At 30.3% G+C, this 25,832-nt stretch overlaps 2 protein-coding genes across 2 annotated transcripts in view; one reads left to right on the top strand and one right to left on the bottom strand.

Annotated features, from left to right (window-relative positions):
* Nucleotides 1-886: 886 nt before the first annotated feature.
* The window catches only part of LOC139425763 (uncharacterized), a 34,941-nt gene continuing 9,995 nt past the window's right edge, over nucleotides 887-25,832 (bottom strand). The window contains exons 4-7 of the mRNA XM_087162198.1: nucleotides 19,693-19,853; nucleotides 8,464-8,562; nucleotides 6,906-7,011; nucleotides 887-988 (exon numbers count right to left, since the gene is read on the bottom strand). Coding sequence (XP_087018324.1) covers nucleotides 918-988; nucleotides 6,906-7,011; nucleotides 8,464-8,562; nucleotides 19,693-19,853 — 437 coding nt within the window. The 3' untranslated portion in view covers nucleotides 887-917. The remainder of the gene's footprint in view (nucleotides 989-6,905; nucleotides 7,012-8,463; nucleotides 8,563-19,692; nucleotides 19,854-25,832) is intronic.
* LOC147811018 (uncharacterized) lies at nucleotides 21,008-22,436 on the top strand. Its single transcript, XM_087160376.1, has 2 exons — nucleotides 21,008-21,213; nucleotides 21,569-22,436. The coding sequence occupies exons 1-2, from the start codon at nucleotides 21,169-21,171 to the stop codon at nucleotides 22,409-22,411; spliced, it is 888 nt and encodes a 295-aa protein (XP_087016502.1). The 5' UTR covers nucleotides 21,008-21,168; the 3' UTR covers nucleotides 22,412-22,436.

Raw genomic sequence — 25,832 nt, 5'->3', positions numbered from 1 at the left:
AGTAAAACTTTACCAAACTTTAACCTCTTCATTGTCTCGGTCCATATATGTGGTCCTTCGCTTCTTAGCTTCTAAAAACACGATATAAGGAAATCTATAGTCTTACCTTCACTGAAACATTTGTGGATGCTTAAGCTCTCTGGGGGTTCCGTAATAGCTTTAGAATATATAAAGTTATTTGTGTAGCATTCCACATAAACAGAAGTGGTTTTTGAAAAATGACGTGCTCGTAAATGAAACTAATTTTAAATATTATATAATTTAATTATTCAGAAAATATTTTTTTTCTTTTGACTCTGTGATTCTGAGATCTGTATGAAAGTTTTAAATTTATACTTAGCATTAATACTTAACATTTAAAAATTATACAGCTAAGAACATGCAGGTACACGTATACTTTGGTACGTATACTTTGGTATGTTTTGTGAACTTTATGACAGTGTAGCAGTCAAGTGAAATCTCATAGCATTATAGGTATTCAATTTAATATCTATTTAATGATATTTTTATGTGCATTTTAATTAGTTGTTTTATATTAAGTTACATACATCTATTTAATAATTTAAACTTTTTTTGTTTCCTCCCTCCCCTATAATTTTGAAATTTTAGGCTCAAGAATAAAATATCTTTTGTAGTTAATTTTACATTATTTATTTTGCGTCATTTGCATAAGTAAAATAGATTTTAAAATTACGGATTCGTGCAGTAATACATTGGTAAGTATTGTTATTACATTTAGTATTGCATCTTTTTGTTAAAAAGCTTCGTATTTTATTAATATACTAGTCGAATGCCCAATGCAATAACAATGGAAATAATTTAAAGCAAGTGAGGCCCTATGAAAATTTCTCCAGAGTATTTTATTTCAGTATTATCTTTTTATAAATATGTTTTGAAATAATTTAAGGTTTAATTACTTACAAACAAGCTGGTCCACAATTTTCCCGGCAATTGGATATACTTTTCGCCATGGCTGGAGTTGTTATTTCTTGAAGGAAAGAGAGATAATGAATTTTCGAAGCTGAACAATATAGTTAGTAATTTAAATTGTAAGAGGGTCATTTTTAAAGTAAGAACCGATTGCGCATAGCGTCTGCGCATCCTGAAAAATGACGTCAGTTCAAGGTCGGCTTATTTTTTCAAGTCTTTCACTTTTATTGTGAAGTCTACAACACCATTTCGTTTCACGTCTCTGCCGGTACTTTTTGTATGATTATTTTGCTTCCTCTGTCATTATGTCAATCAATAATCTCACCGATTGAAAAGTGTGTTCAGTTATTCTGTTTTTAAACGCAAAAAAAGCTTATCCGGCTGAAATTCCCCGGCAACTTGTTAAAGATTTTGGTGATGGTGTAATGGATAATGGTAATAGACGTAAATTCTGTAGGCTTTTCAAGGAAGGAATAACAAATATTCATGATGAAGAATGATCTGCTCGGCCGGTAATTGTGAATGACAAGTACTGGATCATCCACCATACAGCCCTGACTTAGTAGCATCAAACTTTCATCTGTTTCCAAAACTTAAGGAATTTCTTGGTGGAAAGCGCATGGAAAAGGATGACTGTTACCAATTGGTTTAACGGTCAGGTGGTCGAGCTCTTTGATGATGGGATCTAAATGCCACAACTTTACATATGTCCATACTTTACATATACCACAACTTTACATACTTTGCAATGAATTTATCTTCTATACATTAAGAATACTCATACCATTTGTGTGATGTTCTTCTCCCAGCTCTGCGTGGTGTACCCGGGAAACGTAGTAGACGTGGACCGAAATACCATCTTTAAAAAAAACACGACTGAAAACCTGAGAAATTTGTTTTAAAAAAATATAAATTGTTGTTGTGACCGTTTATTATAAGGCATGGGATATGTATTCAGGATGATTGACAATGATAGCACTAATATTGATAACTTATAACATAACAATAACTTTATTCACAATACATACATAGAACACATCAACAATGGAACATACTGGAAATCGAAACTGAAACATACAATGTAAACACAGTTGCAGTTACATCACAACCGCGATACTAGCGCCAGTGGAATTACATGGAAGATCCCAACAATTGTATACCCTATGATGAAATCAACCGGCTCAAAAAGGTATGCCAACCTTAGAGGAGATATTAGGGTAGAGAGAGCCAGTCTATTGTTTGGACTCCGAAAACTTGTTCAAAGATGGGGGTTACCTTTTTGGCGAAAAATTCATAGCTGGCGGTCGCATCGTACAGTAATATTTTTAAGAGTATCTAAAGATTTTTCTCTCTTTTTTTATTTTATTTTGAATGCTTTCCCAATTTTATTCGTGATTGTAAGAAATAAGTTTTTAATAAAAATACATTATAATATGTGCGCTACATTTAATTATTTGCTTTTAATTTCTTAATCATATTAACATATTAGTTAAGCATGATTTTACCAAACAATGAAATAAAAATAATAATTTTTTGAATCGAAGATACATTTGAAAGTATGTTAAATGTAAAGAAACAATTGCAAATGATTTTATGTATTAATTATTTTTGTCAAAAGGTCATAAGACATAAGAATCTTTGTCTATCAAATGAATCCGCAGTAAAATGCTTAGAGCATAACACTGTATTATTGGATGCTGTGAATTCTTCTCTGTGGACATTTACTTCCCATACTTTTCGTTTTAGCTCATCTTTAGGAAATCTAAGTATAAACAGTTAGCTATTAATATTGGGTGGTTTTAAAATTAATATTAGACAAATAAAATAATAAAGAAACATGCTGAAAAATACGTAACAATTTTTTTAAAATTAAATTTAAGTTGAAACTATTAACTGAAATGATTTGAAAAAATCTCATAATACACTACACATTTAGTATCTGGTTTTTAAAATGCAGAATATGTGTGAATAGAAAATTAGCAGTTTTATATTTGAGTTAAATAATTATGTAAATTGTTACTAAGAAACAAAGTAATTTAAAAGAAAATGTGTGCCTTCTATTAGTAAAAAGAAGAATTATTAATTTAGGTTCAGATCAATGGGTCAGCTTTTTCATGAAGTAAAGGCGGGCGGTACGCAATGTTAACCACATTGTTACTATTATGACTGTTGATCATTAAAATGTGCTAGCTTAACCTTCATGACTTTCAAGCACTCAACAGGTTATTGTGGGAATGCTTTGCTTTAAGAATTGTTAATACTTTACTTATCTTTTATTTTTTCTTAATTTTTATTACAAAAATATTTAGTTAAATTTTTAAAAAATATTACCCTAACATTTATACATACTTTACAATGAAAGCCTTTTATAATTAATTTTAATCAATGCATAATTTTTCTTATTTAGATTACATATATTAATTAAAAAAATTTAACAGGACAACTAAAATGGCAATTTTCAATTTTTTATTAATATATATATATATATATATATATATATATATATATATACTACTTTACAATGAAAGCCTTTTATAATTAATTTTAATCAATGCATAATTTTTCTTATTTAGATTACATATATTAATTAAAAAAATTTAACAGGACAACTAAAATGGCAATTTTCAATTTTTTATTAATATATATATATATATATATATACAGTACCCTTCCATATTATTAGGGACACTTAAAATTTCTACAAAATTGTCATTTTTCAAAGTGTCATAACTTTTTCAAAAATGGATCAATTTTTATAAAAATTTCAGGATATCATGTTCAGGTCTTCTACTTTCACCTAAAAATTACTAATTTAATTTATCTCAATTGTTTGTAAAAAATTTGCCCATTTGAACAAAGCAAGTTTTTTTTTAAAAAAAATGTCAAGTCTGACAAGTTGCTACTTTGTGACAAAATTTTTTTAATAAAAATCATTACTTACACATTAAAGTACAAGTCGTTGCCTTTAAAACCCGCTAATGTAAATGATTTTAAGATTTTTTTTGACTGAGATATGAGATGTTGAAACTTTCTTGTCATTTATAGTGAAAAGTGAGTTGTGGCAGTATTTTTTGTGAAAATTAGATTTCAATTGAATTGAATGAAATCGATATCAAAATTTTATAATAAATTTGAATTGTTTATTCAAATTATATAATAAATTACATATATAATAAAATTTTTATATTTATACTCGAAAGTATAAATAATTGGTTTTATTTATAAACGTCAAAATTTTCACTATTTAATGTTGTGAATTCGAATTCAAAATCTCATATCTCGGGCAAAAAAATCGTAAAGTCATTTACTTTAGCGCGTTTTAAAGGTAACGACTTGTACTTTAATGTGTAAATAATGATTTTGATGTAAACAATTTTGTCACAAAGTAGCACCTTGTCTAACATGACATTTTTTTTCAAAAAAAACTTGCTTTGTTCAAATGGGCAAATTTATGCAAACAATTGAGATAAATTAAATTACTAATTTTTAGGTGCAAGTAGAAGACCTGAACATGATATCCTGAAATTTTTATGAAAATTGATTCATTTTTGAAAAAGTTATGACACTTTGAAAAAGGACAATTTTTTAGAAATTTTAAGTGTCCCTAATAATATGGAAGGGTACTGTATATATATATATATATATATATATATATATATATATATATATATATATATATATATATATATATATATATATATATATATATATATATATATATATATATATATATACTCACAGTGAGTATATATAAATATATATATACTCACTGGTATGCAATTCATCTTTTGCATAACTTTTTTATGGTTTTAGTGTTATTCATAATTTTTCTGATAAAACAAAATATTTTTTTTTATTTTTAAAATAAATATTAATATTTTTACATGCTGCTCAATTTGGAATTCTAGTTTGCCTTCCATGCGATAATAATTTATTTCAACCAATGCATACAATTAAAATTTTAGTGAGTTAACATAACATAATAAAGGAATTTAAATTAAAATAACAAATTTTGGTTTTGTTATTTGTCACTTCATTTTATTTAAAAAAAGTATTACGAAATTCCATATAAGAACATACTATCTACGTGTTGTTTGAAATATTGATAGTTCTCGACTGAATTAACATTTTATATTAAAAAATTAATTAATGTTCAACAAAGAATTATTCACTCTTTATTTCTAGAAATCAAAATAAAATACATATAATAATAATAAATAGCTACTCCTTTGACAATCTTATAACAATTATTTGATAATAGGGCCTATTATTAATAATATAACCTTTAATAACCTAGTTAATATTTTCCTCAATAATAAATGTACAGTAATAAATATAAAACTTCCTACATAAATATGAATATCCAAACAATTTTTCCTAAATAATAAAAAAAGTATTCTTCGACTTATAAATTTTATTTAAAAACGTAATTTTTAAATGATAATTTTATTTTTGATCCAAAAAATTATTTTTTGCATGAAATGTACTTTCATATCTTTTTAAGTCTGTACAACTAAAATATATAATTAAATTCGCTTGAAACTATTAAAAAAATTATTTTAACACATCATTATAAGTTACAGAACAAAAATAAAATGCGATTTGTCTGTAAGCGTTGGCGTGAAAAAAATGCGCCAAATCCGATGCGCGTGCTCATCAAAAAAGGAGTAAAAATATCAGAATATTTATATCAATATGAAATTTAATTGTAACGAAAATGCTTATAAATGTTAACTACATTATAATCTATTAATTTAAATAAAAATATAGAAAAATAATAGCTATTTTGCTAGTTAAAAACCAATTAAATTCATTTCATTACCTGACGTGCTAACATAAACATTTCAAATAAATGTTTATATGTGAATATAAAAGAATAAAAATCTTATTTGTGAAATGCAAAATGTCCTCCTTTAATGAATTTTTCGTCACACCCGTATGCACAGCAGTATACTACCATTTTTTTAAAATTTTATTGTTCAAAACGCAGCTCATCAATCCACCTCCATAGTAAAAGACTGGGGATAGGGTTTACTGGAGGAAAAGTCGTCCAGGAATCACGTGACGATGTTCTTTGCAGCGAGGGATGGGGGACTGGTTCTCTCTACCTAAATTACTCCTCTAAGATGCCAACAGAGTAACTCCCCCCCCCCAACTCCTTGAGAAACGGGACGTAGAAAAGCAAGCAGTGGAATTTAGGATGCACTGCCGAGTTTTATGGAATGAATTTTAAGTGCATACAGCTAGTTTTTTTTTTTGTGTGTGTGTGTGAGAATTGCGCCTACGTTTTTAAGCTTGCAGATTTGGAAAAATATAGACTAAAAATACCATTTAAAAATGTAATATAACAGGAGATACCGATTGCAGATTTGATAGAAGATACCGATAGGAGATACCGATTGACGAGAAAATGTCCAAGATCAGTTTAAAAAAATCTCCTGCAACAGAAACAAGAAATTATTCCCCGTTGTAATTTGTGAGTTTAAAATTTGCTTCTAAAAGTTCTTCATCTCTCGCGGTAATCTTAGATTAAATATTTCAACGAAAAAGATTAAAAGTTAAAATCACAATATGCAAAGTTCACATTGTAATTTTTGTTTTAATTTGGAGGATTTAAAATTATTTTTTGAATATGTTTCGATTTTTAAACAAGCATCATTCTTTATTGTTTCGTTCCTTCACAATCATGGTTATAATCACTCGTTTTTTTTATTAAAGAAATAAATGCTGTCCTCCACATTTAGTGGTTACCTACCATGTTTTGAAAAGTAAGTCTTTAATTCTACAGTTTTGTAATCCTAAAAATTGGACACTTTCACAGCCTAAATTCGAAATGCTACTAATGGAAAATCATTTAATATACATAATAAACGCTTCACATATACAATGCGTTCTTGACATATGAAGTACAGAGTTTTCACTACATTTATGTAGCACCATATCTTAATCTGTTTATACCTTAAAAGTTGTCTTACTTTTAGGATCGCATCTCTTCTCATCCCCCGGTATGAGGTTGTATGTTTGAATTATACAGCCATAAGTATTTAAACTTATATTCTTCTGGCACTCCTGGTAACATTCCTACAATGAAAAATGAATTCATATATATATATATATATATATATATATATATATATATATATACACAAATAATAATAATAAAATATTATAAATATAATAGAAAATAGGAAACTATAAAAGGTAAGAAACCAAAAGTCTTCCTCGGGACACATGTTTTGGTATAATTTAATGCGATATTTCTGAATTAAGAACAATTATCCTAACATATATATATATATATATATATATATATATATATATATATATATATATATACAAGATATATATATATATATATATATATATATATATATATATATATATATATATATATATATATATATATATATATATATATATATATATATATATATATATATATATATATATATAGATATATATATATATATATATATATATATATATATATATTATATATATATATATATATATATACGTATCTAGTTTCGTTCTTTCCAGTTTTGTTCAATTTAATTCAAAACCTTCCTATATAAATTTTTGGAACGATAAACCTATATTAACTCTAGCTGACTTCTATACTATACTATACTATACTATACTATACTATACTATACTATACTATACTATACTATACTATGCTATACTATGCTATACTATACTACACTATACTACACTATACTATACTAAATACTATACTATACCATACTATAATATACTAAATACTATACTATACCATACTATACTATACTAAATACTATACTATACCATACTATACTATACTAATTACTATACTGTACTATACTATACTATACTGTACTATACTAAATATTATACTATACTATACTGTACTATACTGTACTAAATGCTATACTATACTATACCATACTATACTATACTGTACTATACTATACTATACTATACTGTACTATACTAAATATTATACTATACTATACTGTACTATACTATACTAAATACTATACTATACTATACCATACTATACTATACTAAATACTATGCTGTACTATACTGTACTATACTATACTATACTGTACTATACTAAATATTATGCTATACTATACTGTACTATACTATACTAAATACTATACTATACTATACCATACTATACTATACTAAATACTATGCTGTACTATACTGTACTATACTAAATATTATACTATACTATACTGTACTATACTATACTAAATACTATACTATACTATAACATACTAAATACTATACTCAACTATACTAAATACTAAACTATACTATACTATACTAAATACTATACTGTACTATACTAAATACTATACTATACTATAGTAAATTCTGTACTGTACTATACTAAATACTATACTATACTATACTAAATACTATACTATACTATACTATACTAAATACTATACTATACTATACTATACTATACTAAATACTATACTATACTATACTATACTTTACTATAAAAGGAAAAGTTAAAAAATAAAATCCCTTTACTTTTTCATTTGTTGGTCCATAACCTCCTCTTGCTTTCCATTTTTTTAAATAATCTGTGCAGTTTGTATTGTAGGGATATGGAAGTAGTTTCTTTTCCACCTAAAATAAAATAATTTTTCATTTTCGGTTTCAAGATTTCTAAATACTGTAACGCGGAACTATTTATATTTCTGCTCTGATTGCGAAAAAAATAAAATTTGATAAAGAAAGTTATCTGAATTGTTCAATTAAAAATTCAATATCTTTAATTTAACATTTACTGTAGTTACTTTGCGCCAATAGTTTTTTTCGCAAAAAATTTTATCTGATTTTTAAAAAAATAATTTGAAGAAATCATTGATTTTTTTCAAATAATTTTTTTCAAACCACTTTATGATTGCGTATTGCGAATAGCGCACATTGTGTGATTTGTGCTTATTGTGTAAATCACATTGTGGTTTGAAAAAAGTAATTTAAAAAAAAATGTATTGCTGGCCAAGAGGAGAAATTTAAAGTCCTCTTCAAATAAACGGTGCATTTAACTGTAATATTTGCAAGACAAATATAGTTTTTTACAAGTTAGTCATCTGTGTTTCATGCCTCTATCACACGAAAGAGAATAAGCGCAACTGCAAGTGTAACCTCCACTCTATCCGCAACTCTAAAGGCAATTTCTCCAAAAATTTCACGAAAAATCTTTGTGTGATATAGAAATTACAGTTGCCCGAAATATCTCCAACTGTTCAGGAAATTTCTTACAAGAACCAATCAAATCATTTGCTTTTTATGACGTTTTAATTTAATGTGATGACATATATAAATGTAAATAAAAATGGCGGCGACGTTGGTGAAGAGGATGATCGGATGAAATTTTTTATAGATAAAACGGAACAGTTTTTTAGTTTAATAATAACATTTCCTTTGAAATTAAAGCATTAAAAATACCTTCACACGATGAGATGACCATCTCAAGGCAGATGATGTACTACCATAACAGGAACCTGTACATCATTTTAGTATCGATAAGTTAAGTACACTATTTTCTAGATAAATTTTATTTTAAAATATTTATTTATTTTAAACAAATAAAATTAAAACTTATAGTTTCTTCCGATCAAAGTTTTAATTACTTCGGATAGAAATAATTTCTATTTTCTATGTAGAGATTTATACTGCCGAAAAGCTTTACTTTGAAATATTCGCTAACCAACTCGCCAAACTTTGTAGCAATATTATAACATAAAATATAATAATGATCATATTTCTTTATTTTTAAATTTTAATCTTTATTTCTGTTCATTGTGAAAGCATGTGTCCGATTATTTGAAAAAAAAAATTTTATTATTATTATTTGCAAAATAATTACTTTATTCTTCCCTAAGAATTCTTTTAATTTTTGAAAAGCTTATTTTAAAACAAGTTAGAAAATAAGTGTGGCTAATATTTATCTTGTCTCTCACAAAGTTACACCAATTTTAAGTAATTATTAAAAATTATTTAAAAAAAGGTAGTAATATTATATGTAAGAAATAATTACTAAAAATGCAAATTCACAATCTCCTTGTCTGTTTCTACATTCATCCCCTCTATTTTTTGGTGTATGGTGATTTGCATAATACTTTGTTTATTATTATTCTAAAGTCAATTATTGATACTTTACTTTTTATTTATAGTTTACATTTATCTTTTGATACTTTACTTTTCTACAATAATAGTAAGTATGTAAGTGTACCTTACTAATTTTTCAATATACTTACATTTTTAATAGTCTTCGTTTATAAATACAAGTTATTAATCTTAAAACAAATTTTAATCCAAACATAAAAACTGCAAAACCAAATATACCTGCCATCTTCCACTAGTGCATAGAATAATCTTAGAACTATAATCAAAATATCTTTCAAACTTAAAATAAGTTTAAAAGAAATACCTAAAGACTTAAATGAATTCAAATTAATGGTATTTGATCTCCCTTATTCTAATAATGTGTTGGTAAAATTTTATCATGAAAGTTATTTCTTTCTTTTATTTCAGATATTTTGTATAATCCTGTAAGGTTTGTCTGGTGAAGAAGGAAAGAGATGTAATATTGTTTTTATAAATGACATTAAAAAGTAAGAAATGTAAATGAATAATGTTCTAAATGTTTCACTTGATATTAAATGTTTTATTTTTTAAATTGATTCTTGTATTACTTAAAATGCAAAACAAAAGGCGTAAAAGGCTATAATAAATAATATGATGTATAAAAAGTATGCTCTTAATAAAATATTGTTTATATCTAAGTTATTAATAAATTTGAATTTATATAGTGTATATTGCAATAAATTTGTCCTAAAATAAATCCTATAAATTTTTATTAAATTACCTTATACTAGTAGTGAATGTTTTAAATTTTACAATAATAATTTGTAAGTATGACATTGAAAATCCTCTTATATTTAAAGAACAATTTTACTAAGAAATTGGAAAAAAAATAATTTTCATAAAAGTGATAATCCTGATATGCACAATGTGTAGATGAATAAAATTGATGATCCCTTAATGCAATGTAAATTAATTTTATGACAATAAAATTCTGAGACATTGTAGTATAGACGAGTCTGACATTATTTATTATGTATTTTTTAGACTAAATTTTAAAAAATAGAATTGATTTAATAGATGTAATAGTTTTGATGTTATAAATATTTTATGAGTAAAAGGTAAGTCATAAATTGTATATTTCATACATTAAGCCCTAATTTCTTCTAAAGAATTATTTCAAATGGCTATTTTTTTGAATTAAGCTTAAAAAATTGAATTTGAAGAAATGCCTTACTTGTTTAGATAGCAATGTCAGTTGCATGAAGTGGTATAAGTCAATAAAACTGTACTTTCTCCACATGAAAATTTTATAAATTTTCGATTTGCTAAACTATTAAATCAGACAGCTTGGTTTTATACTCATTCGATTTAGCGTTTACATAGATAATGATACCGCACTTGCTTAGCTAGCATGTTAGATAGTAAATATGTATAAATATACTATGCTTTTACAGGGTGCGTAGCTAAAACTTTCAACAAAAAATAAGCATCTTTTAAGAACTTTTTAGGTGCTCAAAGCACTATGCAAATTGACAAAATGCAAAATAATTTTCAAAGACTTTACATGAAAATGATAAAATAACTAGAATTTGACAAAGAACTCTTTTCTTGATTTTATTAGCCATTAAAAAATGATCAAGATATTTTTCGATTCGTATTCAGAGGGTGGAAAATGAAGCCTGAAATTGAGAATATCTTACAAAATGCAGCAGAGCTGCACATGAGAGTGCAAGAATCTCACCAAACCCAGCTCACTAGACGCACATGCGGACTCGCAATTATTTCCCCTAACCTGTAAAATGATTCGCGCTTTCATATGCTATGGACGGACGGTACGCTAAAATTGATCATGGTTGAATGAATTCTGAAAGCGTTGACTAAAAAAATATGAAAAGCACGTTTTTACATAATACGTGGTGAAAATCGACATTCCCTTTCATAAATCTCATTTTCGAAAAGGGAAAATTAAGCACTTTTTAAAAAAAACCCATTAAGAAAAGCATCTTTAATGGCTTTTAAAAATCAAAAATAAGCACTTTTTAAAAACACTGCGCACCATGCTTTATACATTACTCACACGATTCAACGTAAAAAATTTGCAAAAATTCTAGATAGTATTTAAGTCCAACCCCCTTATCCTTTTAGAGACGTAACATAAAATTCATTTATATCTTGATATCATCTTATATTATGAGGTAGAAATCATAATCCTTTTTATAGTATGCTACTTCACTAATGAGGAAATAAAGTGTTCAGAATGTTTATTTGCAGCTGAAAAAAAAAAACACTTTAAAATGACCAAAATTAAATCAAAATCAATCAATATTCTACAGAGTCTGTGATTTCCTTTTCCTACCTTTACGAACATCGTTGGGAGGCTATGATATAATAGAATCATATTATAAAATAAAATACAATATGAGCCAAAAGTAAAGACTGTGGCGTTGCGGTCTGAAATGCAAAGTCCGAATTACGAATCTCTGACGTTGGACTACGTCGCTCGCAGCCGATAATTGACGTAAACCTCATACCTGAATGGAGATATGCGTGAAGGGCGAAATCAGCAAAATGCGCACAGTATGTTTTGGATATAACTTGGCCGCATCCTCACAGATTGCTCTCTCTCTCCCCGTCGGTTCTAGCTAGCAATCCGGCATGTTCTCGCCGGTTACCTTTTCGCAGTTATTTCTATGCTGCTTCCATGTTAAAGTGGTTAAGTTTTATACATGTTAAAATGTTTTAGTTAAATTTACAAGTTTCCTAAATGTTAATAAAGATAGTTATTTATTTAAACTTAGTGTTGTTTATGAAGAAACCTATAACCCGTTCTCGGAAACATTTTTATGTGGAACGCTTTCCTAGAGCTATATTTCTTTTTAGAGTTTAAGTGGGGACTCTAACAAAGATACCAAATCAACCCCACAAGTGGTGACCCGGACGTAGAAGTTGTGACACCCTTCTGAATCAAAGAATGTGTGTAATTATGGATTACTATTTTTCTTGAACTTGGCTGGCCTACCTGGTACGCAGTGAGTAGTTACTTCTTGGTTAATGTTTCTCTTTTTCAGAGCTGTGCATGTGCCATTTTTATAGGTTTTAATGTTTCTATACACTAGTGAAATTTAAATTTTAACGTATTGAATTTAATTGAATTCTCATGGACTTGTAAACAATTTGATTTTGAATTCATAAAGTACAATGTAAAATTGAATTAATGCTTACGTAAACTATTCATATTTTTTCTTGAATAATGTACTAGTTTTTAATACATTTTCAAAGGCATTTAAATTGTTAACTTGATAGTATAATGGCTGAAAACGAAATAGCCAGAGTTGCATTTCGAGCTCCACCCGTTTGGAAAACCGAAATAAATTTATGGTTTCTTCAAGTAGAATCAAATTTTGTGATGTCGGGAATTGAAAAAGAATTAACAAAATTCCACTGCGTCATTGCAGCGTTAGATATAGAAGTTCTTTCCTACGTTAAAGATATCGTTGAGGTTCCACCTACAGATAATCCATACACGGTTCTTAAGGAACGTATTATAAAACGTTTTACACAGTCCGAAAGTTCGCGATTGAGGACTTTGTTACAGGAATTGTATTTAGGTGAGAAAAAACCAACACAACTATTACATGAAATGAGATCGTTAGCTGGTAGTCAAATATCTGACGATGTATTAAAAACATTGTTTATTCAGCAACTCCCTATTAATATTCAGCAAATATTATCAATTAGTAAAGACAAACTTGATGATTTGGCTCAAATCGCGGATAAAATAAACGAAGTTTCTTGTTTCGGTACTTCAAGTACAGAACATAATATTTCTTCCGTTGATTTAAAAGAGTTACAATCTCAAATTTCTGAACTTTCCGAAAAAGTTGAAAAATTGACTTTTCGACAAAAAAGTTACAATGGAAGTAAATTTCGTCAACGGTCTGGTTCTAGGCCTCGTTCGAATTCGAATAATGTCAATAAAACTTCGGAAAAGCAATATTGTTGGTACCATTTTAAATTTGGTAAAAATGCTAAAAAATGTGTCGGTAAATGTTCATACTCGGAAAACTGAATTCCGCTGCTGTTTCGGTGACGACAGATAGTGGGTTAAAGTTCAGTCGCCTCTACATAATTGACCGAAAATTAGGTTTTAATTTTCTAGTAGATACTGGCGCGTCAATTTCAGTTTTTCCACGCGATCCACACATTCATAAGCAACCGACTACGGAGATAGCAATCTACGCTGCGAACGGAACAAAAATAAACACATACGGTTTTCGTAGATTAACGTTAGATTTTGGTTTAAAAAGGCAATTCAAATGGAATTTTGTTATTGCTGACGTAGTGCGACCTATCTTGGGTGCAGATTTTTTAGAATTTTTTGGTTTAGTGGTTGACATAAAAAATCGCAAATTGATTGATAGTACTTCGAGATTTTCAGCTAAGGGTACACGGGTTCGCGGAAAATCGTTAGGTTTAACTACGATTTGCGGAAATACTGAGTATCATAGACTTTTGTCAAAATTTCCCGGTATTACAAATCAATCTTTTCTAAAGAGTCCTAAAAAGCACAATGTTACTCATTCTATCATTACAAGAGGTCCACCGGTTTGTGCAAAGGCTCGTCGTTTAGCCCCAGACAAACTTAAAGCAGCTAAAAAAGAGTTTGACATTCTTATAGAACAGGGTATAGTTTCTCCTTCAAATAGCCCATGGTCTAGTCCCATTCATTTAGTTAAAAAAAAGAATGATGAATGGCGGGTATGCGGTGACTATCGAAAGTTAAATTCGGTCACTTTAGAGGATCGTTATCCCATACCGCATATTCAGGATTTTTCATCTGGCTTAGCTGGTAAAACTATATTTTCAAAAATTGACCTGGTAAAAGCTTACCACCAGATCCCATTAGACGCGGATTCAAAATCTAAAAGTGCGGTAATAACACCTTTTGGTCTTTACGAATACAATTGCATGTGTTTTGGATTATCAAACGCAGCGCAAACTTTTCAAAGGTTTATTGATCAAATTCTACGCGGATTAGATTTTTGTTACGCATATTTAGATGACGTGTTAGTCGCTTCCGCAACTGAAAGTGAGCATATGATGCAATTGGAACAAATTTTCGAGCGGTTGAACTCGTTCGGTATTATTTTAAACGTCGAAAAATGCGTGTTCGGCCAAAAGGAGTTACAATTCTTGGGATTTCTTGTTAATGCTCAAGGTATTTCACCTCTACCTGATAAAGTAACTGTTATTCAAAATTTTCCCTTGCCAAAGACTGTTGAGGAATTGCGCCGTTTCTTAGCTATATTAAATTTCTATCATAGATTTTTAAAAAACGCTGCTACTATTCAGGCCCCCCCTACACGATCTTTGTAAAACTAAGAAGAAAAGGGATAAAACTCCGATCATTAGGCAAACATTAAAGCTTTCGACGCTTGTAAAGAATCCGTTGCGAATGCGGTAACATTAGCGCATCCGATAGTGAATGCGGACATTACATTAATGGTAGACGCTTCAGATATTGGCATTGGAGCAGTTTTGCAACAGATTGATAACGATATTGTACAACCATTAGCGTTTTTTTCACGCAAACTTAGAACTACGGAACGTAACTATAGTACATATGATCGTGAGTTACTTGCAATTTATAGCTCTGTAAGGCATTTTAAACATATGTTAGAAGGACGAAAATTTTGCGTTTATACTGATCACAAGCCATTGACGTACGCGTTTTGTAAAAATAATGGTAATAACTCGCCTCGACAAGTAAGACACCTCGAATACATTTCTCAATTTACTACAGATATACGTTTCATTTCGGGAAACGAAAATTTAGTGGCAGACACACTTTCCAGAGTTTCTGAAATTCATATATCTGATAATATTAATTATGAGGAAATGGCACGTGCACAGTCTTCTGGAGATGAGTTGCATGAGGCTAGACGATCAGAGGTTTTGAAGCTCAAACCTTTCGTATTCACGCCAGATGGTTTAGAACTATGGTGTGACACGTCCACTGGCAAGGTACGCCCTTACGTACCTCAAGCATTTCGAAAAGTAGTTTTCGAAAATCTTCATAACTTATCTCATCCAGGAGTGCAGTCAACTGTTGACTTGATCCGACAAAGATTTGTCTGGCATTCCTTAAAAAAAGACGTCTCGGAGTGGACAAAATCCTGCTTGCAGTGTCAGAAGTCTAAGGTTCAACGACACACAAAGTCTGAACCTGGTATTTATCCTCTTCCACGATGTCGTTTCAGTCATGTCCACATAGATATAGTAGGTCCACTACCACCATCTAAAAGATACAGGTATTGTCTGACATGTGTTGACAGATATAGTCGATGGCCAGAAGCATTTCCAATGCCAGACCAGACAGCAAATACAGTGTCTGAGAATTTCTTTTCTGGGTGGATAGCTCGCTTCGGAGTACCAGATGCAATAGTGTCCGATCAAGGCACACAGTTCGAAGGCAATCAGTTCCAAGAATTGGCTCGATTTCTTGGGTGCGAAAAGAGACGCACCACAGCATATAATCCCGCATCAAACGGAATCGTAGAGCGATTTCACCGGCAACTCAAGAACGCTATCAAATGTCACTCTACTGACCGCTGGAGTGAAGTTCTTCCAGTAATTCTTTTGGGCATTCGTTCTAGTTTGAAGCCTGATATCGGCGTTTCAGTAGCAGAGTTAGTTTACGGCTGTTCTTTAAGACTGCCTGGAGAATTTTTTAGATGCCATACAACTGATTTACCACAGTATCATGATTTCCTAAAGGTTTTACGGGAATATATGAACAGATTGCGTCCTGCTCCAACATCTCGCCACTGTCACAAAGACATTTTTGTGCATAAGGATTTATTATCGACAAGTCATGTTTTTGTTAGACAAGACTGCGTGCGCAAGCCCTTACAGCAACCATACGATGGACCTTATGAAGTGTTACAGCGTAATGAAAAATTTTATAAGCTCAAAATCAAAGATAAAGAGGTCAACATAGGTATTAACCGCCTAAAACCAGCTTACATTTTGAGTGGAGTTGACAATGCCAGAGAACTCCGTTCAAAACGCACTGTCCATTTTTTATTACCTTAATGCTTGCATATCGTGTTATGGTTGCATGCACAATTTTATGGTTATAACTGCATACATGGTTACTGTTACATTGTTGTAATTGTTTTTTTTTCGTCTTTCAGACTGGAGGGGGAGTACCTGTGGCGTTGCGGTCTGAAATGCAAAGTCCGAATTACGAATCTCTGACGTTGGACTACGTCGCTCGCAGCCGATAATTGACGTAAACCTCATACCTGAATGGAGATATGCGTGAAGGGCGAAATCAGCAAAATGCGCACAGTATGTTTTGGATATAACTTGGCCGCATCCTCACAGATTGCTCTCTCTCTCCCCGTCGGTTCTAGCTAGCAATCCGGCATGTTCTCGCCGGTTACCTTTTCGCAGTTATTTCTATGCTGCTTCCATGTTAAAGTGGTTAAGTTTTATACATGTTAAAATGTTTTAGTTAAATTTACAAGTTTCCTAAATGTTAATAAAGATAGTTATTTATTTAAACTTAGTGTTGTTTATGAAGAAACCTATAACCCGTTCTCGGAAACATTTTTATGTGGAACGCTTTCCTAGAGCTATATTTCTTTTTAGAGTTTAAGTGGGGACTCTAACAAAGATACCAAATCAACCCCACAAGACAAATAACAAAATATGGAAACCCAGTTACGAACAACGGTTCGTGCAATTAAGCAACCCTATTGGCAACTCCGAAAGGAGGAATTGCTCTTAGAATTGTGGATAGAGTTGAAGTTACGCTTACGGTTGCACTTATTTTTTTCTCGTGTGATAGAGGCATTTAGTTTCATACAGAAATAGATACGGGAAAGAAGTAAATTAGCATTTTATGAATATTTGAATTTAACGAACTCTTTCGAGGTAAGTCGTTGTCTATTTGTTGGCAAGTAATATAATATTTCTGATGTAACTTTTTACGGTGAATCGGAATACCTTTTGTGAAATGAGTTCGAATTACGGTAGTGTTCATTAATGCTACACTAAATATTAAAACATAAATACTTTCAGTCGATCTTTGCATCGAAGGTCATTCAAAAATCTTTGGAAAAAAAAAAAACTTTTTTCTTCGACAGTCAATATCTGCTTTTGTCTACAAAGAACCACAAAGGTAAATAATTCAGTGAATACATACTTGTGAGTAGTACCTAAAAATCAATGTAAGTGTGGTGTACGTACAATATGCAGGAATTCATTCGAGGAGGTTGTTAACTTCAGATATTTGTATTGAGCTAAATCAATTTTTTTTATAAAAACAATTTACAGCTTTCATACGTATATTTTTGTATTCAATTAATGAGGTATAGAAGTTTATAACCATTTAATATAAAAGTTGAATTAGTAACCAAAGAAAAGTTGATTGATTTCGTTTCAGTTATACTTAAATCTTCTTTTCCAATAAATTTTATACTCGCCTAGCATTAGCAAAGACAGTTATTGAGCTTAAAAACTGTGTAAATTTTTATTTTTTGCTACTTTAAGGTTAATTTTAAGTTCACACCAAATGTATGCTATACATAATATGTGTTGCATTCAAAAATCAACATAATATGTTGATTTTTTTATAGGTACTGTTCATTTGTTTGTATTCGCGGAAATACCTACCTTTGTGGTTTCCTGTAGACACAAGCTGATTTCTCGAAAGAATAGTGTTATTTATAACATTTTTGAATGACCCTTGACCTTCGTTGCTAAAATCCACAGAAAGTATTTTTTTCTTGATAGTTATAGGGTTCAAAATCCAAATTAAGGTTCTTTACCAAGGTTCATTCACAGATTTCATCGCACGTATTGTCACATACAAATAAATATTTTTTTCTCTCAAAATTTTAGGGGATCTCCAGTTTTGACTCCCAAAAATCTTGAAAAATTCATTTTTTTCTCAAAAACAAAAACGAAAAAAAGGGAAACGTGTTAATATAAATAAAATATCTTTAAAATTTCCACAAAATAAAAAATGTCAAGTAGCCAACCTGGTCAAATAGCTAACCTGATTCTTAAAAAACTGTTTCTGAAACAAAACTGTACGTTATGTGGGAAATTGTTCGGGGTGTTACGTGTAGGGAATGAATTATGTCTGAGGAAATTATACTTTTGGTACAAAAAAAATGTTTTGTGTAAAATGTACAAGCCTCAATAAAAAAAATAAAACTGCTGGTATTTAATCGATATTTCAATCCTTCTCTGTGCAATGTAACCATTCTGGCAACTCTTATTCAACAAATGTTACAAATCTATAGGAATAAAAATTTAATTGATTTCAAACTCTTAACAAATACTATTCTCTAAGCAAAGAAGAGCTAAAGTATGCCACCTCACTTAAAGTGTATTGCCTAATGTCGCACTTGCTAATTTCCTTGGTTTGGCTGAAATTTTCAATCGAAATTTGCTGTTCCAGAAAAGGTTAAAGAAATTTTAATTTCACTGAATTAACTTAAAATACTTGAATGCATACAATGTATATTTCTGTTTTAGAAGTAATATTTGTTATACAAAAATATGATTGCTTTACAGGTGCTTCTCGTCATAGGAAGAAGAAAATCAAGTACTTCTATTGAGTTTCTTTAGCCATGAAATTAACATTACCTTTTTTAGATGAAAAAAATTGATTTTTCCAGTTTCCAACACGACGCCCTGTTCGTAAGGATTAACAATTTGTCGCGGAGTATGAATTGATATGTGTGCTTGCTCTGAAGTTATGAATGGTGGATAGTTGAAGACATCAAGATAAGCATTCGCTAGAATTCCTATAAAAATATTTGGATAGCAGATTAACCATTTTAATATGTGTCAAAATTTAAGTAAAATGAGCAGTAAAATGATTAGGTACTGATTTTAATTTTTTTTCAATACCTCGTCTAATTAATATTTAAGGAACTTAGGTAAATATATTGAAAAAAAATCCCATTAGGATAGGCTAGTCCTCTGGTGTACAGAGAGCAAACTAGAAAAAAAAACGGACCAACCGAAATAAGTAGTATACAGGGGGATTGGTGCGGCGGAAGTGACGTCATCATGGAAAGTCAACTGGAGCTTATTTCTGCCCCAACCGGAAGTTGCTTATTTCTGCCCACCTATAAGCCGGAAGTTGCTTATTTCTGCCCACCTATAAACCGGAAGTGGCTTATTTCTGCCCGTATACTTATTTCTGCCCGCCTGTAGCTTCGATTTTAGTTTCGGTTTCTGTTTATTATTTTACTTATTAGTTTTTTGAGGGTGGCAACACTTATTAATTTTAATATTAGTTTTTAAAGATGGCAACACTTAGAAACTTTGTTATTTGGGGAGATATTGTATATTATGAAGTAATGACGTCATCTTTTATTGCATAATAAATATCATACACGTGCTTTAACTCTAGTGGCGCCATCTACGTGGGAATAAAATAACTTTTAAATCTATTTTATTATTTAAATATGTTTTTTAATATTATTTATTAAATATAATTAAGGCTGAGGATCGAACTCACGCCAATCAAAAAGCCTTCGTGGGTCAGTAGTTGGATATCATAACCACTGACCCACGAATGCTTGGTTAGATATGTGTTAATAAGTTAAACTTTTGTATAGTGAACACGTGTATAAATAAAAACTGTTTGATATCGATATCTTAATACAGTTTAATCGATATAGTTTCACTTAACCTTTGATAGTTATTAAATAATTATTTCTGCCCCTCTTAATGTTATTATAACTTTCTCTGAATGGCAACGGTACTGACCATACGCCTGTTTTGTGTGACGTGTTTTGTGTGATAACACAACTACTGATTACAGAGCGAGTCATTCTGATAAGGTATAACAAGTTGGATCTTGGTCTATGACGTGTGTGTTGAATTCAGTTACTTTCACTTGCGCTGGTAAGTAGTTAAGCATGTGACAGTTTCATATTTTTCTGATTGGCTGTTAGAGTTATATTTCCTTTGTTGGCAACGATTAATACTGTGTTGATTATAATTTCCCTATCGTATATAACAAGTTCCTTTGCTCTGGCGTATGTAGTTACTTCGTGAAAATTGTTAATATTTATTTCTTAAGTGGAGTTTTACAGTCTTTAGATAGTTATGGAAGCCAACTCTTCATTAAAAAGAAAACACGATGAAATTCAAGTAAGTACTTCTATATTTTTTTACCCTTATTTTATCTTCATGTGTAATAATATTTTTATTTAATGTTAATAGATTTTCCAGGCTAAACATAATTTTTAACTTCTTTTACTAAATGTTTTTAACACTACTATTCGAAACTTATCCTTATATTTTACTTTTAAACTTTACATTAAATATTAATATACAATTTGCTTAGAAATTATATTTTACTCTTAAACTTTACATTGTATATTAATATACAATTTACTTAGAAATAGTAGTTCGAAATAATGTAGTTAATGTCTAAACAGTAATTAGGTTTTGCTTGTTTGTTGTTCTTGGTGACTCAAAAAAGTGTTTCTTTTTATTTTATTAGGATGAACCAAAGAGGAAAGGTTTGTTCCAGGAGGGAAACTTTCCAGAGTATTGCTATCCAATTGGTGAGGACTTATTCGTTTTGGCCAGCACGTATAACAAGAAATCAGCCATTCATATACGAAGGTTTAACAGATATGGAGACTCATACTATCCTTCAGGATATGGTATAACTCTACAGCCTGAACAGTATAATGCTTGCTTCTGTCATGGTCCACCGACATGTATCTTCGGCATTGCAGACATCAACATGGCTTTGGAAGAGATCCCTCCAGCTAATCCCCGTGAAAAATTTTATGTGCTGATGAATGACGAGGGAAAGTATCTGCTAGTGGACGAATATACCTGCAGAAGTGGTCGCGTATACAAGCACGAGACGGAAATCAGTTTCAAACAGTGGAGAGAACTACAGAAGTGTCGAGATAGTGTGACATTCGGCTATATTAATTTAAAATACAGGTCCGTGGACTTTTTGAACATTTTTCAAGAATCCACCCATCAACAGTGTCCAGTGGTGCCAAAGAATTCAGACATCAACGAAGCGGGTCCTGTTATGAAAGATTGCCTGAAAATTGTGTTGAATAAACATATTGGACTGAAGAAAGGTCTGAAGTCAGTAGACAGGTCTGCTGACTTTCTAGACCAGGTTGTGTGCAGTGTTCACGATTTCAATGAGTCTTGCTTGGACTTACATGTGGAGAATATTGCTCTGGATTTTAATAATGAACTAAGTGAACGAAGGCTGTTTAGACAATCCCTTAAAGACTTTTTGTGTGAAGCTTTTTTAAGAGAAATTAAATTAGATACTTTATTAACTGCTGCTAAAAATGATTTTTGCAAATAAAATAACTTAAGTTTTAAAATATTTTGTTGTTATTTTTATATTTTGTAAAAATTACTGTGAACTTTTGTTTTTCAGAGGAAACGAGATTTCTTTTTTTCAGCAGGCATGAATTTTCTTTTTCAAAATAATACTTTTTTCAAGTTCTTAAAATAGAAGAAGAAAAAATTATTGCTGTAATACAATAAGGAAAACTATTTTATACTTAAATAGGTATTATTATTTAATTTTATAGAAATTATTGTATACCATTATTTTTTAAGAATGTTTATGAGTGTTAATTTTAACTCTTAGAATTAAATTGTTATCAACGAAAAAAAAAATCTGATAATTTCTAAACAATTTTTGAAATAGATTATGAATCGTTTACTTTCATCTGTTTATACGAAACCTGGACATCCAGGAAGTTTTGGAGGTGTAAATGCTATTTATAATTCTGTGAAAGGTAAGGTGAAGAAAAGCGACGTTAAGAAATGGTTGGAGACTAAAGATTCTTATACTTTACATAAACCAGTGAGGCATAAATTTAAACGTAATAGAGTGATTGTTGGAGGTATAGATGAACAATTTCAAATTGATTTAGTTGACATGCAATCTTTAGCGAAATTTAATAATGGATATAAATATTTGTTAACTTGTATAGATTGTTTCTCAAAGTATGCTTGGGCTATTCCTATTAAAGACAAATCAGCCAAAAATGTATTGCCAGCTTTAAAAACTATTTTTAGAGAAAGAAAACCTGAGAAACTGCAATCAGATAAAGGAACAGAATTCACTAATAAACTTATACAGCAGCATCTTAAAAATTTAGGAGTTCATTTTTTTACAACGAATAATGAAACTAAAGCAAGTATTGTTGAGAGATTTAATCGCACTTTAAAAACGAAGATGTGGAAATACTTTACAGAATTCAACACGAAAAAATACATTGATGTCCTTTCTAAATTAATCCATAGTTATAATCATACAAAGCATAGAAGTATAAAAATGGAACCAGCCTCAGTGAACATCGATAATCAGAAACAAGTTTGGACTAATTTATATAGCGACAATGTGAATATTGATAAACCTGTTTTTCAAGTAGGTGACACTGTTCGCATTAGTAAATCAAAACTTACATTTGAGAAAGGATATGAAAATAATTGGACTCGAGAATTATTTGTCATAGATAAAATAGTTCATCGAAATCCTGTAGTGTATAAATTAAAAGATTTAAAGAATGAAGCAATAGAAGGTACTTTTTATGCAGAAGAATTACAAAAAGTAGTCAACTCGGGCTATTATCCCGTAGAAAAAGTTATCAAAAAGAGAAAGAAAGGAGGAAGCACGGAATATTTTGTTAAATTTCTAGGTTATCCTGAAAAGTTTAATGCCTGGGTGAGTGATATTCAAAAAGTATAAATAGTGAAACTTAACCTATGAAAACTCATTCTCAAAAATGTCTTTCTATGTGACGTTACCCTCTGATAGCTCCATGCAGTTTTTTCCTAACAACAAAATTTCCCATTTTAAGACGCAGTTACCGATACCAGTTAATCTAAAAGGGGAATGGGAAGTAGGCCTATCTGAAATCATCTATCCGCATTCTTGGCTGAACGTAAATGAAAGTAACAATTATTTTCATTACAAGATAAGTAACGGTAATATCATATCGACTGCGAGGCAAACAATTGATGTGGGGTGTTACGAATCAATGTTCGATATTGTATCAGCTATACAACTTGCTTTACCTAAAAATCCTAGTCGATTTACTATAAATTACAATAAAGCTACGAAACGAGTTAAAATTAACGCCGTTCAAGGTTGCAGTCTTCATTTAGAAAAGTTAGGTGAATTGTTAGGATTCCAACCTGATACAGTCATTACGGGTAACCGGAGAAGCGAATTAGTGGCTGACGCGTGGTCTAATTTTTCCGTTTTTTACGTCTACTCAGATTTAATTTCACCACAAATTGTCGGAGATACGCAAGCTCCTTTACTGCGGATCGTTCGAATAAAAGGGCATGATGGTGAAACAATCAGCCAGTATTATGATAGACCTCAATACTTACCTTTAACGAGACACTCCTTTCAAACTATCCATGTGGAGCTCAGATTGAATTCAGGTGATTTCGTACCTTTTGAAAGTGGTAAAGTGATTATAGTTTTACATTTCCGCATGAGACAAATACTATAAATAGTACGATGTGTTTTTTGAATCATTCATTTGAAGAGAAGACGTCAAGATGAGTGTACCGTACGTTTGTTGTGCTGAAAAATTCGAAGATCATTATGCGAGTCAAATTGGCTCGGGTTTGCCCTATTATAAAGGTGTTAATTTCCAAAAGGGCTATGGACTTGGTGGTATATTTCGTCGATTATTTAGAGCAGCGCTACCCTTTTTAGTAAGAGGTGGTAAAACTATTGGAAAAGAAGTTTTAAAAACAGGAACTCGAGTAGCATCTGATGTATTATCTGGAGAAAACTTTGAGGAAGCCGTCAAAACAAGAACTAAAGAAAGTGGAAAAAATCTAGCACAAAAAGCGATTGATAAAGTGCAGTCTATGGTCGGGAAAGGAAACTATAAAAGGAAGCGTAAGAAGCAAAAACGATTCATTTCATCTAAAGCACGCAAAGTGAGTGGACGTGATATTTTTGATCCATAAAATGGCATTTTTGTTGAAAGATTCTCCTGAGTGCGTAAAATCGGAATTGGAACTTTTTACTTTACCTGGAACTCAAACAGTTATTCAAGATGGTCAATGGATACAATTTCATCCTCTTTCTAACGTTTTCGATAATGCTCCCGTAGAGTTTCATGTCTCTGGAAGTGTAGAAGATTACATAGATCTCAGTCAAACACAATTGTATGTGAAAGCGAAAATAGTAAAAACGAACAATACAGCTATCACTAAAGATGATGTTATAGGACCTGTGAATTTATTTCTACATTCATTATTTTCTCAAGTAGATGTATCTTTAAACGATCGTACAGTTTCCAATTCGAGTAATACCTATCCCTATAGGGCCTACATTGAAACTCTCCTAAACCATGGATATGATAGCAAAACATCTCAATTAACTGCTGAGTTATTTTATAAAGATTCTGAGGATGGTTTAAATAAAAGAACTGCTTTTTTCAAAGAAAGCGCAACAGTGGATATGATTGGCTGCATTCATTCAGATTTATTTCATCAAGATCGTCTTTTACTCAATTTAGTGGATTTGAAAATAAAACTAATAAGAAGCAAGCCAGAATTTTGTCTACAAGGATCTGAAGGATTTAAAGTAGTATTGGATCATGTCTCTTTATTCATTCGAAAAGTTCGTGTGAACCCTGGAGTGCTTCTTGGTCATGCTAAAGCACTCGAGAAAACAAGTGCAAAATACCCCATTAATCGAGTCCTATGCAAAGTGTATTCGATTCCTAAAGGGAGCATGTCTT

Source organism: Parasteatoda tepidariorum, chromosome 4 (genome assembly GCF_982258835.1).
Source record: "Parasteatoda tepidariorum strain Cologne lab strain chromosome 4, Ptep-v5.0, whole genome shotgun sequence".
In the NCBI taxonomy this organism is placed as follows: domain Eukaryota; kingdom Metazoa; phylum Arthropoda; class Arachnida; order Araneae; family Theridiidae; genus Parasteatoda; species Parasteatoda tepidariorum.
Note: the sequence above shows the minus strand (reverse complement) of the source record. Positions and strands in the feature narration are given on the sequence as shown.

Bases quoted from the DNA above. Each gene is read 5' to 3' on its own strand.
- LOC147811018 (XM_087160376.1), top strand. From the start codon at position 21,169: ATGGAAGCCAACTCTTCATTAAAAAGAAAACACGATGAAATTCAA. The intron at 21,214-21,568 runs GTAAGTACTTCT...TTATTTTATTAG, and splicing joins GAAAACACGATGAAATTCAA to GATGAACCAAAGAGGAAAGG.